The sequence below is a fragment of the Scomber japonicus genome, chromosome 10 (genome assembly GCF_027409825.1).
Source record: "Scomber japonicus isolate fScoJap1 chromosome 10, fScoJap1.pri, whole genome shotgun sequence".
Classification (NCBI taxonomy): Eukaryota; Metazoa; Chordata; class Actinopteri; order Scombriformes; family Scombridae; genus Scomber; species Scomber japonicus.
Genome location: NC_070587.1, coordinates 18,536,566 through 18,554,960, shown reverse-complemented (window position 1 = coordinate 18,554,960; position 18,395 = coordinate 18,536,566). Strand labels below are relative to the sequence as shown.

Here is an 18,395-nt window from a genome sequence, read left to right as displayed (position 1 = left end):
CCATCCCTCTAAAGACTCATTGGATCAATGACAGACAGTAATAAACATTGGTGTGTCACTAAAATGATTTTGACAGCTCAATCCAAACATCCATACTGTCCTTCAGACCGCACTGGATTAGAGCAACATTTAACTGAGACTGTGGTGTCACAGCTCCAGCCTCTGGGTTTGTCTGCACGCTTGTAGTGAGCAATGATTGCGGAGCATTAACTCAGTCAGTCATCATATACTGTATGTGCATCTCTCAAGTGTGACATCATCACTTACTGTATCTCTACTGTGTCTGATGGTTGATGTAGATATGATCAATGTGAATTTCTCAACTAGAAGAGTCTGATATTACAGTTTTTAAAGTACATTTTGAACTCAGTGTATTTAAGTCATTCATCTGATGTCTAGAGAGAACAGGTGTAACTAGTATGTTGGTAAGAGGCTGAGTGGAGTGTTATGTTAATGACATATCAGAACTACCATCATTTTGAGTTTCCAACTTGTAAATGGCTTTCCTGTCAACACCAGTTGTAATTATGACTGGGAAACTCCATTTTTTCTGAAAAGCACAGGTATATCTGATTTAGCACTTAATGATAGAGAAGTGCCTGAACAAATATGGTCACTTCACATTAGCTGAAGTCCTTGCTGAAGTTCAGGCACCTCTTTCAATGTAATTAAACCTTAATGTAATAGATTTGTTATATTGCACCACTTCTATTAATGCACAGTATTTGAATCCTCACACAACTCTGTAGTCATGCAGTCTTCTTGATGACATGAATGTATGCAAATCGTTACCATGGGAATATTTCCCGTTTCTACACGGGAGATGGGAAGGAATCAGGCATCTTGCTTTAACATATGAGTTTCCTTGGCAGATATGGAGAATTGCCCAAAAATGGTGTCCCCTGACAAAAACAAGACTACATCCTGTACACCTCAGGCAAGCTTTTAGTTCTTTACTTTAGGTTAAAATTGTGTATGTAAATCTGACTAATGTCACTAAAGCTGAAGAAAACTGTCACTGTTCAGTTGTCTACTGTCCACCAAGATGAACTACGGTGTGACACATTGTCATGTGAGGAAGATATTGAACAGACAAGCTTCACAGCTCTGCAGGTGGATGTGGAGACAGTTTTTCGCAGCTTGCTAACATTAGATTTATAAACTGAGGTCACATCTGTGTTGTGATCACACATTACTGGGTGCTCACATGGCCTGATGCGGTTATTGTTGGAGACGGCATGCTGTGTGCTCATTAACAACCGGCTAAAACCTGATGTCTAAAGTAGCTTTTATAAAGGCGACCATCTTTAGGACATTTGCATTTGTCTCTTTATTGGACAGCTGACAGTGAAGGGGCAGACAGGGGAAGAGGGGGCAACAGAAGTCCCCACGTAGAGTCAAATCAACATTAATGTGGTATGTGTTGTAACCACTGAGCAACCACAGTGCTCCATATCTTCAGTATTGTGTGTTGTGCATTCAGTTAACTGGTTGGTTGCTTTTAGTTTCAATTGTCACTCTTCTTTAGACACCATGACCCCAGCTGCAATCTTGATCACTAAAATAGTCAAAAGCTCCTGAACAAAGCTAGTAAGTAACTGGAGTGTGTTGCTGTGTTACAGTGTAACTGGCTGTGAGGTGTTGGTGAAATGAGACGTGGAGGCATCCAGTGAAATGACAGTCCATTTTATTGTTTCAGAACACAGCAGGCTACAGCAACCAGCTCCTCCCACTACCCCACCCCTTAGTAACAGCAGACCAATAAGAGCCCTCCTCCACCCATGTCCTTCCACAGCCACACCCATCCAGCTAGGTCAGCTACACCCCCTTTGGAACAGCAGAGACACCTCAGTGTCCACCTTTAAAGCAAGAAAATAGCTTGATATTTGGACCATGATTTCCAATTCATGTTTTTTTTTATACAAAAGCTACACAATGTTACACTTGATCATCAGAATACAATTCAACTGATTAACTTTAGTGTTTGGACACCATTTAAAATGTGATCAGATTCTTTACTTGGATGGAGCATTACCACTAAAAAAACTCAACACTACCAGAGACTTAAAATACAAGGGACTGCAAAAACAAGAGATGAGTATCATAATTCAGAATAATGAAAAAAAGCAAGCTAGAATCAATTTGTACCATTACAGACTTGAGGAAAACAGAATAAAAAAAGTAAAACTAAAAGTAAAAATGAAAAACAAAATACATAAAAAGGGTTTTTCAAAATCAACCTTTGAGATCAAAATCCGTGTGTCAAGTCAGGATTTGAACTCAGCCCACCGTCAGGCTGAGACCAGAACAGAACCGCACTTAAATCTAGTTTGTCCCAATGGAGTTCCCATAGACAGGAAACTCTGCTTGCTGTTGTTGAGTCGTCTTCAGGCACTTTCTGAAACCCCGCCTCCTCCATATGGGCGAATCACGATGCAGGTTCATCCAGATCACATGATACAGCTGCGGGGGGGAGAAAGAAAGAATTAAAGTGAGGAGGAGTGAGGGGACGGAGACAGCACACAGAGCGGTGAAGGACCACACACACAGATCAAACACCAACATCACACACACACCACATCACACAGCTTTGCAATTAGGAACAGTCTGAACATGCAGCGGCCTCAGTGAGTAAATCCTCCTCTCCCTCCTCAGTCATTTCCTCCACACAGAAAACCTCCCCACTATACTCCTACTTTTCAATCTTCCCCAAGAAATGACTTCCAGTTTTTTTGGGCTGACAAAGTGGAGAGAGAAACTCATCTTACCTAGTAGAAAGTGTAGTGTAATGTTGGTCGTGGTATTTACAAGTCGGTATCAAACCAGGCCAGTTGGTTGGAGTCACCGGGTGGCAGGCCCTCTATCAGTTCCTGGGTGTGTCCCAGGTCAGGCAGCCCCTCTACTGGGGGATAGTCCTGGCCAGGATGGTGGCCCCCACCCAGATCATGGTCCATCATGGGCTCCATACCCATCGAGTCCCCTCCGTAACCTCCCGAATGGAAGGAACGGTAGCTTGGGTCTGGGAGAGGGGGGGAATGGAGGGAGGAGAGGCAGGGGAAGCAGAGCAGTTGTTAGAAGCATGTTAACAAACCAAGCGGTCACACAGTAGTATGATCAAATGCACACAGCACAGCAACACGCCACACTGTCCATCCTCCAGCACACACACCATGGATGGACTCTTCAAAACTACTGTTGTCGAGGACTTTGAATTCAGCTGATCTTAGTTTGCGTGGCTCCACCAACATAAATCCATTACCCAAAACCAGCTCAAGTCTGGTTTTCATTCGGGCTGCCGACCACGCAGCTGGATAACAGCCAATTACAGGCGCTTGTGCTGGAGGACCGCACAGCAGTGCATATTAAAATAAACAGCTAACCCTCGTCCCAAAACCTTTTGATCAGTGCACAGTCCAAGGTCCTGGTAACATTTAGATGTGTGACAACAGGCAGCAGATTTTTACTTCTCAGAACCACCTGGGTCATCATGTTTGACAGCAGGGAACAAATTCATCTCCGTTCATTACTAGAAAACATTACTGTCAAGCTGCCTGAGTATCACAACCTTTACCGACCAGTCATGTCATCAGCTGTATGACAGAGGACAAACAGACATTGGACTGTGCAAATATTTAGGAGGTCCCTGGGTTAGGAGAAACTAACATGACATCATTCAGACCAGAGAGGGCAACTACTGCACGTTCAGTTAGTACAACATGAGCTAAAATGTTTTTGTTGCGGCCAAATTGCTTGGGGTTGTGAGCTGGAAGTGTCCCAGCCAGTCAGAGGTGAGGAGGCGACTTACCTTCCTGTCTGTAGCCTAGAGGCTCTCCCTGAGCTCCGATATCCAAACCCAGCTCTCCGGTCTGCAGGGAGACACAAACACAAGGTGAGCACAGTGGCAGCGTGACAGTGAGACCAGTTACAGTTCAGTTATCAATTGTTTAACCAAGCTGATGTTAAGAGCCTCGTACCTCGTTCCAGGCCATTGGTTCTGTCCTGAAGAGCGAGCTGGTGAGTTCTACAGAGAGGCGTTTCTTGTAGTCTTGGGGTTTGTCCTCAGACATACGGAACAAAACTGCTGCAGCGTAGGTGGCTGAGAAAGAAGATGGAGGGTTGACTTTAAATTAAAAAACAAATAGCAATAATGAAGTGATAATACAGCCATCAGAGAGACTATTAGGAGACAGATCTCACCAATTAAAAAGGCTGCACCATATTCAATGTAGGAACAGCAAGTGCAACATTTAAGTGTCCTACTTGAATGTCTCATATATAAAAAGGATCATTTCTAAGTGTCAATGTTTCATACAGCTCAGTTGGACCGGCTCCACTGCACATCTGTGCAGCTGAGAGCAGCCATTATGTGAAAGATGGCAGTATATAAATGAGTGTGTTTTTGTCAACATACCAACTCCTTCATTGCGGCTGTGCAACAGCTCTGTGAGAGGGGCGGTGGCTCCCTCAGCCTCGATGGCCTCAGCAGCCTCTTTATCCTGGGCCAGCTCACACAGGACGCCCGCTGCTACACGCTGGATGTTCTCGATGGGAGAATACAACAGCTGCACACAAACACACAGGCAGCTTAAAAATACATTCTCACTGCTACAAGAGAACAGATGATCTAAGATGCAACAAGCAGAGGCCTCAGAGTGTGAAGACACACACACACACGCAACAGGTGGTTCAATGCATTTTATCCTGAGCACATCTAGTTTTGTCAGCCTGAAACAACCATGTCTGGGATTATTTTTTAAACAAACATAATGTGACTTTCAAAATGACTGACACTGTCATATCCATCCTCCCAATTACACCAATTTAATAACATTAATACTTCAAGATACAAATGATCTATATTTTGGTTAATTGTATTTTATTGTTGTGTTTACAACATTACAACATTACAACAAGTACACAGGGGTGACTTAAACTGAAGAAATGTTTTTACCTGTACAAAGAGTGGAATGGTGTTTAGTCCTCTGATAACTATTCTGTTGTGGACGTCTCTGGCCAGGATGTGAAGTGCTCCTGTGCAGCCCTCCACAATCTCTTCCATACGAACTCCCTCCTAATGAAACACACAATCACTCAATTAGTAACGTTGAGCTGTGGAGATGCTGCATATCTATGAAATGTAAACCTCCCAACAGGCAGACACAGGTGTGTAAAACAATAATCACAGAAGCATTAAGTCTCACCACAAACTGTTGCTGTGTGCCTCCCATGCTGGTGCGTCTCTGTGTGTCTTGGTGTGCTCTGACCAGCAGCTGAACCAGTCTGGGGATGGCTCCCTGCTCCCTCAGAGGGGCATGGTTGGCAGGGCACAGAGCCAGGTTACGGATCAGACCGACTGTAGCCTGATAGACAGTTACACGTCAATTAAGCATCTTTCAAACATCAATGTTACATTGTCAGTAGTACACATGTAAATAATGACACCACATTTGAAGTATTTGAAGAAATATGGACATTTGTGAATCAGTGTTGTCTAATGTTATATAACTGCATTTAAAGCTGCACTAAAGCCAATTACTTTGGCTTCGAAGTCTGATCAAGTGTAAACCGCTTTCCCCTGAAGGCACCACTAAGAACATTATAATGGGCAGCTCACGTGTCAGGCTGCTACCGGCAGGTCTGTGTGTGTATGTGTACCTTAATAAGTGGCCAGTGTGACGGCGGATGCAGCAATTTGACGACCACCGGCAGGCCGTAGTGCAGTCTGACTGCATTCTGTGCCATCTCAGCGTCCTGATGTCGAGATGTGAGGTGACGTAGTGCACAGATAGCAGGTTCTGTGATGTCTTCTCTGTCTCCAGCCCGCAGCACTGTGCGAACCAACGCCTCAATCCCTCCAACCTACACAGGGACAGACAGCATGACACATAAATAGATACATCAGAGATTCAGTTTCACTGGGTGGAAAATATTTAAACTTAATACATTTCAGATTTGTATAATAAATCTGGCACCGAATAGTAACAATAATAAATACTGTCCATTAACTATGTGTGTACTGACCTGGCAGACCATCATCTTGTTCTTGTAGTTGTTACAGGTCAGGTTGGACAGGATGCCAGCAGCACAGGTCACCACATTAATGTCGTCACTGCCGAGCAGTTGAACCAGAGTTCCTAGCAGACCCTCCATCCCCTCCTGGAAAGGAAAAGTAGGTGTGAAGTTAGCATAAAAGGAGAATGTAAGTGCCAGGTTCTAAAATGAATTTTAACAAAGGCCAAAAAAGAAAGAAAAAATCAGTTGCATTTCTTTGTCTTTTGCATTGTACTACATGAGCGATAACCCTAACCCTAACCCTTGTACTGCTGAGTAATGCTCATTACAGTCTATTAAGCAAACTTATGTTCTTCTTACTATCCTTCATAGAAAAATTAGAAATACCACCTTGGGGTTTACATCCATGTCTGCCCAGATTCATTCATTGAAATGGAAGTTATCACTATCCTGACATTACAGTGAATCATTTCAGTGAGAAACCTGCTGTCTTCACTTACAGACTGTGAAACTTTGATATAATTAATATATGAATCCTTGAGTTTTGGCAAAAAATGTGAGGTCACAGTGACCTTTGACCACCAACAACTAATCAGTTCATTCTTCAGTCCAAGTGGACGTTTGTGCCAGATTTGAAGAAATTCCCTCAAAATGGGACAGACAGACAATTCAAAACATATCTCTGCTAGCCACAGCTGTCGCACATGTGGAGGCATAAAAATACTTTACTGTTTGTACACAGAGAAATTCTCATCACCTGTTTGGTGGCAGCATCGGATAAGTTCCTGAGAGTCCAGAGACAGTTCTGGACCAGTCTCTGGCTGGGGTCTGTCAGGTGGAGTCCCAGAGCCTGCATGCCTCCTGAGCAAAGGAACAAACAGAACAATTAGTGCCGTTTACATAAGCATAATCAGTAAGTTGACTGTTATTTGGCAAGTGCTTGTATTGCAGTAGAAGCTGCTGCATTTAAAGCAAACCAACAGTTGAAACCAGTTATGATATTCAAGCTTGTAATACAGAGTGAGGACACGTACCTGCTTCTACAATGGCGGGCTTGTTACTGGAGCACACTGACAGAACTTTGAGCACTCGGCTTGTGGTCCACAGAAGCTTCTCGTAGGTATAAGTTCTCATGATGTTGACCAATGCCTGGGGTCCACCACTGGCCAGAATGATCAACTGCACAAAAAACAAAACACAGAGGGTTCAGAGACTGGAATCATTGCCTTATAATAACAGATAGTGTTGGCTGTCCATGAGCTAACAGCTCAAAGTTTCACTTATCACAGTAAGTGTGTTTAAAGAATTTTTACTGCTCTGCCACCAACCCCTCACCTTGCTTTCCTGGTTTCCATAGGCCAGAATTTGGAGACAGTCTGTGGTGATGGCCAGGAACTTAACATTGGTCTTGTTGAGCAGAGCCACCATTTTCTGTAGACCGCCAGCCAAACGGACAGCCATCTTGGCTCCTTCCTGGTGCAGGAGGAGGTTGTGGAGGGTGGTAATGGCATAGAACAGGACAGAGTCCACTGGTGAACTGCAGAACAAAGAAATTAGATTAGATTACTGTCCCAATAACTCCATCCAGATATGTATTAAATTAGGTTTCTCTCACAGGCCTTTTCTCGCTACAAAGCCAATGTGCCATAGACTTCATTATACTTGCTTTCAATAAGAATTTAAACCATTTTGACTCCATAACATGATGTGAATATGATGTAAAAAGTACACTACAGTTGTAATTAGGTTTGGGTATTGTTGACATTTGAACTGATACACAAATGTTTCTTTTTCAGCACTTTCTCTCAGAAGGAACTGAGGTAAACATATGATATCCATAATGATACATCCACGTAGGATTAGCATGCTAGGCTAAAAGTGTGTCAGCTGTGTTACTTTATATCCACTATGTGACGTCTTTCAAAGCACACAAATACCATAAACACACCTGTCACCTGCCGAGTACGGTGCTGTTTACCTGGAAACACTGCAACTACACCTTATTTTTACACACAGCACAGAACGCCAACTAGCTGCTAGCCGCCATGCAGGCATCTCATTGTGTTTCTTTTATCCACAGGTTGGTGCTCCTGTATGTGTCAGAGCCCCCATGTGAGACACTTCGGTCAGTAAATGTGGGTTTTTAAGTATGCAGGGGCACCAAAAATTCCCCCATGCAGGAAAGACACTGACATGCTACAAGTGTCTATTCATCCTCTCACGTACCCAAGCATTTTAACTAGAGCTGGTATTCCTCCAGACTTGAAGATGGCCAGCAGTCCCTCTCTGTGATGGGACAGGTTGTGCAGTGTTCCTGCAGTACAGCGAGCTGTCTCCACATCGTTTGTGTTCTGCATGGTCCTGACGATGGCAGACACCATCTGAGGGGAGCGCATGATGGCGTGACGCGAAGCTTCTTTCTTTGACAGCTGGTGGACCATCACTGCTGCTTTGTTTACTACGACCTGGAGAAGATGGAAAAAATTGTTAGTGGAAAAAAACTAAAATTGAAAACCAAATCTGACCCACAGTATGGAAGGACAAGTACCTGGTCCTCATCGTTGAGTAGTTTGGTGAGTTCTGGTATGGCTCTGGTTGCCAGTTCAGCGTCATCTTGATAGTTGATCAGATTGACCACAGCATGTTTGAGCATTTGCGAGGGCTCTGCCAGCCTCTGGACATTGGTGGGGTTTGCTGTGTCATACTGTGTAGAGGGGATCTGCATGCCCTCCTCAAGAGTCTCTGGAAACATTGCTGCACGCACCCGCTGGGCACGTGTCATGGCATATTGGCCATCAAGGTCTACAAGAGACAGGAGCAGTTGTTTTATTATACTGAAGCTGTTATTTAGCCATTATATGTCCAAGATGTCAAAAACTTCCTCAAAAGGTCAACAAGTATCAGAAGCTATTAGGACTGACCTTGTACTTGTTCCTGGGCGAAATTCTGGTTGAAGCCCTGCTCCCACTCATACATGACCTGGTTGTCAACATCATCTTCCTCAGGGTTGCCTTTCCCACTCAGGGAGGGAGCTGTTGTGGTGGCCCCTGAATGGATGCCTGAATCCAGGTAGGACTGCTGCTGCCAGTGACTGACTGCCGCCTTACGGTCTGGCTCCATGGCCATGTCGAGCTCCATCAGATCAGCTGGAAGGACACAAAATATTAGAAAATGTGCATCAACAAAAAGAAATAAACATTCGACAAAGTCAGTCTACACTGTGGAGCAGCAGAGTCTAAAGAAGAGGTCAACATGTGTCATCTGTTGAACCACAAAAGTCTTGTTTGCAATAGTCAGCTGACAATCACGTTATAAAGCAGAGGAACAGGTATTGTCAGCTTTGCAATTACTTGGGAACAGTGTGGTGTTCGTTTCAAAAGAGCCTGACAAGAAAATATTGACTAACACAAAAATCACCTGAACCACAAGCTACTAGGCCTGTACAATTACTGCCAGGACATACTTTATAGTAATTATCTGGATCTTGAGCAGCACCTGACTCTAACCGACAGTAAAGGTATAAATCAACTGCACTGAACACATTTCTAACCTGCTTTTCATTCTGTTACTTTCCTCGGCTGCATTTCCAAACTTCAATGTGTGTGACTTAACAACAATGGTCTATTCAAGCATGAAGTTTGATTTTACAAGTGCACCAAGTTTAAAATTGAAATCAATAACTAATTCACTGAGTTCTAATGTGAACATAAATCTGCAGCCAAAGAACAGGCAGTTTAGGACTGCTGCTAACTTTAACACAATGCACACTATTCAATATAGGAGGTGTGTGTGTGTGTGAGAAGGAGAACGTAAACAACAGTTGGAGTTATGTGCCTGAAGCCATTAACTCACCCTGGGAAGCCATGTTCCTTTCTCACACCGTGGCCGGCACAGCTTCCTGATCTGAAACACAGAGAGAAAAAAAAAACAAAAACAGCAGTCAGCGTCCGTAGCTTCTCACCTCCCATCATTCCTCCCCTCTACCTGCTCATTACCAGTGCTCTTTACCTCCAGTCAAACATCGACCATTTCATTACAACACAAACAAATCAGGGCATCAAAAATCTTGGATATTAAACGAGAAAACGGCCGAGACGAGCAACTTTCCACCGCCTTTTTCCTTTCCTGTCTCCTCCTTTTCTTGGATTTCCTCTTCTCTAAAAGCCAGACGTGCAAACAGCAGCCGCTCCCACACAAAGACCCCATTAAGTGTAGCAGCTAGCAACTATTTAGGTGAGGAAGGACGGGGAAGTGGAGAAAAGAGGCAGGGAGGGAGGGAGGAGGGCATTCACATTCCTGCACTGGCTTTGAAGCTGAAACCGCTCCCTGCAAGAAAGTAAACACTGGCAGAAGAGAAGTAAAGTAAGCGAGGTGGGGGTGAGGGGTGGGGGGGTTAATTCAGAAAAAAAATAAACAAGAAAAACTGAAACGGAGGTATTTTCAATCCGTACTTAAAGATGAATGTTATGACAGTCGCACACAAACAGGAAATGTGGGAAATGCAGAAGAAAATCCAGACTGAAATGAAACACAGAAACGGGAGCTGAACATCCACAGTCTGAAACCCTTTTTCAGACCCTTTTGGAGATGAACCCAACAGGAAAATACAGACCAAATCCCCCTTTCAATCACAGCATACCAGTTTGGACATGTTCTGACACTGGAGGAGGAGCGAGGGGAAAACAAAGAGCCATGAATTCATTTATACCTTCACACAGAAAGTAGAGGTGAGTAACCAGATCCAGATTCCTGTGGTGAATTAATAATCAAGTAAGAGACATGCTGGATCCACAGGACCCACAGTCCACAACCCTGAATAACACAAGTTACCATGCCTTCATTTTGACATCAACAACACTGGGCTCACATGTATCGAACAACCATGCTTACACTGTGTGTAGCATTTCTCTGATTACACACGAGAAGATGATAAGAAATCTGTTTTTAGGGGGATCAGTTTTCATCTGTTACTAAACGTCTAAGTGGATTCAGATCCTTAGCAGCAACAGGCGAGCAGCTCTGTTACTGTTTTTGAAGTCAGATGTAGTGACGTCACAGCCTCAAACAAATAACATTTGATATTTTTGGATATTTCAGGTTTCTGTGTAACCATTCATGTAGAATCCTCAAAGTATGAACATTATTTCAGATTTTGGGTGTAATAGAATAGAAAATGTTCTGCCACTGAAAAGCCCAACTACTTTTAAAAAGACTTGTCATACAAAGACCGTGACGATTGACCAATGACAAAGTAACATGTAATAATGTTAAAGTCAATAAAAATCAGAGTAGAATCCACTAAATATGGTTCTGTTAGAATAGGTGTGATATCTCTGTCTGACTGAATATCACATGATCTCATCACTTTCACCTCCCTGGCACACAGACACACAGTCCTGTGTCCCTACACATCACTACGACACCGTCCCCTGTTTCTTTACATGTTAAACTTTTTGGCTCAAGGTAAAATAACACATACAGTGGGAAGCAGTAGGTCTAGTTAAGCGTGACAGTGCAGCCACCCTGATAAAAAAAGAAAAGGAATAAAAACTAACCACCACTGTATGATTTACAGATACACTTAGCCGGGGAGCTCACACTAACAATCCACCTTTTATTTACAGCCTATAAACAGACTCGTCCGACCTCTTAAACTATTCTCTAAGTTGTCAAACACAAACATTTAATTGACTCAAATGACAAAGCACCGACAGTGAAAATGAGAAGAGAAGCAGGAGGACTGAAACACAGTGCTCAGTGGTAAATATCAGTGTGGCCTGTGTAGGAGTTTGTGGAGTTAAATGTCTGCCAATATGCAAATCCATCCAGGGACGGCTGAACTGCAGCTCTGAACGACTTCCCTCCTCTCACACCCACACCGCCCCGGCTCAGCTGTGTCATTAAAACAATCTTGAGTCAGGCTCCGAGACTGCTGCTGCTAACCGCAAACGCACCAACTCACCAACTCCAATTCACTGTTCACACGCCATCCTCCGCAGCTTTACAGGCCTGCCCTCACATAACCTAGCCCCGGCCTAATGGGAGCCATATGTCCCAAACAACACTGAACACAAATCAAACATACAATCAAAGAGCACAGTGGAACCATTTATCATTCATACGGGTGGAAAATGTGGCTCTTTACATCTGGCTTTGGAAACTGAGCTGATGATAGTTTTTTTTGATGGGCAAACAAGCGAAGCCTGGTCTCCAATCGAGACGCACAAATGGCAGCCTTGCCCTCAAGTCAGACTCCGACTGTTAACACACAAAAAACTCATTACAGTAAGAGCTCCAAGATATCGGGCTCGCAGAGGTTTCTTTGAAGCCAGATGTGAAACCCAATATGTAAAGAGTTGTGCTCGGACCAGTTAAAAGCTGTATGAGTGAAACCAGATGACTAATGACTGACATACCAGTCACCAGAGTCACATGACCCTCTAATGCAGTACGTGGGCTTAATCAAGGTGTACAAACCAGCAGGGAGCCCAGCAAAGGATGCTAGACCACATTAGCCAGCAGCTCTTTGAACTTATTGGCACAAACATGAATGAATAAATGTGAACGCTGTGTAGATGGTGAGGTAACGCACATACGGTACCGTTAAGTGTAACCACAACACCACCAGTGTCCAAAGTACCATTTTTCCCTACTGGGCCAGTAGATCAGTTTTACTGGCCCAGCAGCCAAAAAATGAAAAATTTACAATATCTCAGCAGGTATTGATGACCTTGGTAACAATCTCTTGTGTTAATAATTGAGACAATGCTCAGAGATCTGCAGGAATGTACTTCATTAATGTCGAACAGTGAGAGAACAAACACGTTTTGAAACTCCTCCAGTGTTTCCTCGAGCCACCTGTTCACTACAGACGTGGAGCTGAGCTGACACGAAGGGGGAAAAAAAAAACACAGAAACTAAGAGCGTCTCCTCAGTAAATCATCTGTCGAGTATTTGATGGTTATTTAATGGATTTTAGAACGTAACCAGTGAAACTATCAGAAAATAATGTTTCGTTTCTCTCATTCGCTGCTTTGTTCTCTCTACAGCCGCTTCCTCTCCTAACTCGACCACTGCTCCCTCTCCCTACGACAGCAGAGCCTAACTTTACTTTTAACGTTACCGAATGCAGAGACATTTCCTCCCCATGTCCTCTACTGTATGACCCCGGTCTGTTCAGTGACTGATCACCTTTTACTGGCCTGAGTCGTTTGTTATATCAGACCCTGACCACTGTCCCATGCACACTGTTAAAATGAGGGATTTGTTGTTCCAGTGTTGAAGTGGTCCGATAAATCGTGTATTTCAGTTTCTCATGTTTACATAATGTAGAAACAACATGCTGTTTATTCAGAGGCAGAGTTCACTGATGTGTGAAGGACAAACATAAAAACATTAAGGTGAAACCATCCACTTCTGTTGGATCCAACAGACCGAGACATCAAGACGAGAACAAGCTGGTCACAGTGGGAACAAAAAGAGGAGACACAAAACCAGAAAATCATTTTTTTAAAAGTATAAAACAGATGACACTATTTCAATCTGGAAAATATGTTCTACAAAAGATAAAACTGGATCTGCTGTGCCTCTCATTAGTGGTGGGTATTTAGTTTCTTTGAACCAGGATTTTCCAACATATGGCTCCCTCTCCATCAGGATCAGGCTCTGAACCAGCTGACTGACGACCATCATGAAATAACTTAATTTCTACTCCTGCAAACAAGACGTGACCAAGTAGGTTATTACAGGTCCAACGAGACACCTGCATGGTCTAATGTGCCCGAGCTTAACCAATTATCTAAAAACACCAGCAGCTAGCTAAGTAAGCGTGAAAGAAATCTGTGTAAGCTGTGTGGGAAATCTTGCATTTCTAAACACCTTCAAGCAGGAAAAAAAAATGCAAATGCAGTAACAAGCAAAAAATTACTCCCTGATATCCCTGCCCTGTGAGTATAGTCTCTCGCCTCTCTCTTTTTTTTTTTTAATATGGAAACTTAAGCAAACCAATCACAGGAGGGTTGAAAATCATATACATTTATTCATAACTGGAATTCAAAGTGGCGAGCATGTCTAACCTGTCCAATCCAATTTCCTCTTCCTAAAAAAGGAAGAAAAAAAAAAGGTAGTCTGTCAGCAAATTTGAGCCTTTATGCCACAAAGTGGGTTCAGGTAAGTTTGGACATTTACCAGCATCATACGTTCAGTTTTAACACCAACTAAAATTTTAAATGTCACTCTTTGGCCTGCAGACGTTTGTAGCTCAATGCTACAGTCTCTTATTGAATTATTGGGCCATTTAAATATTTATATAATTTAATAAATATACAGTGCTTGGATAAAAAAAAAGGGGAAAATGCACTTATTGAGTTGAGGACTTCAAAAGAGTCAAGTCTGTCTAAACTCCTGCACAGCCCATTTCCTCTCAAGTGAAAAACACTGTGGGTTCAATACATCCATATGAGTAAATGACCCAAACAAGCTGCGTTATCGGCAGGAGCGGAGAGACAGGAGCTGCCACAGGCTTCAGTGTTAGCCATGTAATGTGCAGGGTCAGCAGCCTTCAGTGCTGGCTGCCAACAACACAATGAGCTCAGTGCCTACAGCCACTGCAGTGCTCCATCTGTGTCTACGATGTAACATGATGGGTGCTTATGGAGAAACAGGGTGTCCAGGAAACCTCCAGCTGATGAGGACTTCTTTCCTGTCGATTATTTCGTTCAACAGACAAATAAGACTGAATCAGAGCAGAACAAAAAGCACACATTAAAATCCTTTTAGTATGCATTCTCCAAAAGTAGTGAGAAGAAATTGAAATCTTCCATCAGTAATAAACTGAAGCTTTAGATTAATGCAAAGTGATTCATCACATTACATTTGCATATATTTCAGGAAACACCATTGCCATCTTCTCTCCATCATTTAACAAATCTGCCTCACACTGAAACTGCATACAAATCACATCTTTATGCGGACACAAAGGTGGGTCACGAAAAAGAAGAATTACAGTAATAGGTAATGGCATCACCGCAGGAAAGCTTCAAGGTAACAGTCTTGCAAGTTTATTACCTCAAAACATACCACTACCGGTCTCGGATTGTAGCCTACACCCACGCTTCCGTCTCAAAAAACACATTAATGCACCGTTAGAAGAAATTTTTTTTTTCTTTTCCACGGTATGATCTAATGGGGGATTTCACCATTTCCCCGACAGGAAGACGAATAAACAAAACATTTTAACCCAATCTACAACAATTCGAGAGCCGAAGACAATAGCAGTGATTTATTTGTGGAGAGTAATTATACTGTAATCCTGTAATTATTTAAATAATACAGCCTGTCTTCTGGTGCCTACTTCATTATTTTAATAAACCCCGTTTTGTTACAGAGCTTCAGAGACTATAATATGAAATCTAGAGCCGCTGGATGAGACATCAACATCCTGCCGCTGCTTATCTCTCAATCTCTTGCGAAATCTTTCTTTCCTCTGAAACCAAAAACATAATCAATGACGTGTGAGAACACCAAAACATGCCTCTGCACTGCATCTTTTTTTTCCCCAAGGCATTAAAACCACACAAAAACAATCAGTTGATTCAAACTGAAGCAGGATACCGATTGTTTTTTGCATCAGGAAGGCGAAAAGCAGCGAGGTATCCAACTTTTCCCCCGTAGTGACCCGTCTGTCCCTCCAGCAGCCAAACACACACACACACACACACACACCTGGATATGTAATGCGTCCAGGCGAGAAAGTCAACATCCAATTACACATTTAACTAAATAGACTAACCACCAATATAATGTTATTTTTTCCCCCCAAATAACCGTATGCTGCACCCCCTCTTCCTCACAGCTGCCCCTGACTTTCTTGCTCCCAACACCACTGACTCAAATTTCACATTCAGGCTCCTCCTCGTCTTCCTCCCAAAGCACAGAGGAATTTGTCGGTCTTTGTTTAAAAGGACGACTGGAAAACACATTCTCACGGGCCCTCGTCCTAAAATAAACTTAAAACACACGCCATGAATAAAAGTTGTGGTTAATTCAGTCGGCGTGGGGCTTCATTTAACGTCAACATGTCTTACATCTAATAGTTTGACCCAGTTGCAGCTTAACTTTCCACGTTTCTTCTTTAAAGCTAAGTTTCATAACTTGGTGACCATTAACGACCGTGTGCTTACTTAACGCTACTTTGCTCATTTAAGTCAACATTAAAGACACATACAATGTTCACATACACCCAGCTTCAAGTTGTGAGTTATCTTCAACCCACGTTAACTGTGTGAGGCTCAACCAGCTGCAAAAACAACCGAGCAAAAGGCGAAAATCTCCACATGAGTCAGAATAGCGGAATGTGGCTAATAGTAGTTACCGCTAAGCTAACTAACCTTTGCTATCGGTAACTATTCAAACAGCGAGGTCTCAACATCGGCGTTTACTCCCAAATCCTGTTAGAGCTTTCCCAATAAATCAGAAGCGAACGAAATCTATAGGATACACCTAGTTATCGTTAACCGTAGTCTGTAGTGCCAAATGCGCTATGATAAACCCAATGAGTGTCGTCGATAATATAGGTATGTTTCCCCCTTAGGCGGTGGCTGGCATATCCCAAATATCTGCTGTGAAAGCAGCAGCAGCATCATCATTCCCCGGTCGGCCCGCACACAACAACCGGCTCCATTCCTGCTCAGCCCGACACGAAAAGAGGGAGAAACTGTGCGGAGCCCACAGTTTGAATGTTGAAGCCTACCCTTGTCAACACAGCAACTCCGTCCACTCGGATCCCGTGGAGTAAAAAACACTTCGAAATGTGGAAAAAAAAGTGGAGGAAAATGTGAAGCCGAGCGTCAGCGGGGAGCCCTCGTCCACTCCCTCCGCAGTCAGTCAATATTGACTCGGCCGGAACAGCAGAGACTGGGAAATGTAAGATGGCGGCGCATTTATATAGACCGCAGAACGCCTCAAGTCCTCACATATCCTGCCGTGTGCTAAAAAAAATAGAAACTAAAATCGGATACATCCTTTATGTCATGTCATTGTAATATGCTTTCATATATATTTATCTACCATCATGACTTCACGTCATTTTCTGCGAATTTTAGTTGATTTAATGAAGTGACGCAAGGCTAAATCAATGTCTACAATACGAGTATGGATACACAATTGAATGAAGTTCCGGCAAAGTAGAAAAGGGAAATCCGATTCCTTTCCCTAACTTGAACCTCTTGGACTGTGAAAAAAAACGTGTTTTCCCTCACCCACACAAAGTCACACATTTATATATATATACTGCGTGACCACGTGAGATTTGTATACTAACAGCATCAGCTTTATCACCTGTCTTCCCCTGCCTCAACAGAGCAAACACATAATCTTCCCGATCTAAACACAAGTTAAATCATCCACAACATGGCAATATAGGCTACATGCTCATGGGAAGTCAGTTCTAGAACAGGCCTAAATAAAACTTACTCATTTTAAGAAACATACTTTTATTTACTGTTCATAGTGTTAGGTGATACTAAGGTCAAAATTAATAACAAACAATCAACAACAACAACTCAGTAAGGTGATAGATTTCTTTATTACACTGGCATGCCATCAACAAAAGGCTAAATTGCTTTACTTTCACAAGGGGTCTTAGGAGCTGGCCCTTTTTCTGTTTACCAGTTGTTATTGTTGTTTAAGTATGTAAATACAGCAAGCAATGAACTTCCTCAACCAAACTGTTTGATTAGGCCCACAGGCAATAAAGCAGAAGTCACTCAGCAGGTTGGAGCTCCTTGTGTACTTTAAGTGCTCAGGAAGAAAGTAATACATTTGTGAGTCAGCGAATGTCAGTGATTCCTGAAGACTTATTCATTGTTGACATTTAAACTCAGCTGTGTTTGTGTCTTTAATTAAATCCCACATGCTAAAGAAATATTTCCAAAAAATGTTTCAATTTCTACTGTTTTTGTAATTTGAGTGAGAGAAAATAGTCCATTAGTGGATCAAACAATGCATGCATATGTCTTAACAAGACCAGACTAATCATATTTCCCGACTTGATTAGAAAGCAGAATCAGTCACTGAAATTATTAGTGATCTATGGGCATAGCCGACATCCTTTAAGTGAATAGTGTGATCTTCTCTTTATTCTTAGATCACAGAGTTGTGGCTATTGATTTTCAGATGACTTTCTATTTGGCTCAATAATAAGTAAATTAGTGGATAGGCCACGTAGGACTTTGGGAAATTTTGAATTTGCATTACAAGTCCTCTACTCAGTGTTTGGTCCCTTAATCTCTGCGTTATAAAGAGCGGAGAGCAAGTCATGTGGTAACTTCCCTTCATTCTGCAGGTAACAATGTAATGTGCAAAAAAAAGGTAAAATCCTCTCT

The 18,395-nt window shown here is 42.7% G+C and overlaps 1 protein-coding gene across 1 annotated transcript; it reads right to left on the bottom strand.

The window, feature by feature from the left end:
- Positions 1-1,670: 1,670 nt before the first annotated feature.
- Positions 1,671-16,909, bottom strand: ctnnb1 (catenin (cadherin-associated protein), beta 1). Its single transcript, XM_053326594.1, has 17 exons — positions 16,763-16,909; positions 9,865-9,915; positions 8,934-9,158; positions 8,561-8,814; positions 8,239-8,477; positions 7,348-7,549; positions 7,047-7,191; positions 6,770-6,873; positions 6,022-6,156; positions 5,656-5,859; positions 5,202-5,360; positions 4,952-5,071; positions 4,412-4,562; positions 3,975-4,096; positions 3,806-3,866; positions 2,769-3,019; positions 1,671-2,463 (listed from the first exon to the last, which is right to left on the bottom strand). The coding sequence occupies exons 2-16, from the start codon at positions 9,875-9,877 to the stop codon at positions 2,805-2,807; spliced, it is 2,349 nt and encodes a 782-aa protein (XP_053182569.1). The 5' UTR covers positions 9,878-9,915; positions 16,763-16,909; the 3' UTR covers positions 1,671-2,463; positions 2,769-2,804.
- Positions 16,910-18,395: the final 1,486 nt, after the last annotated feature.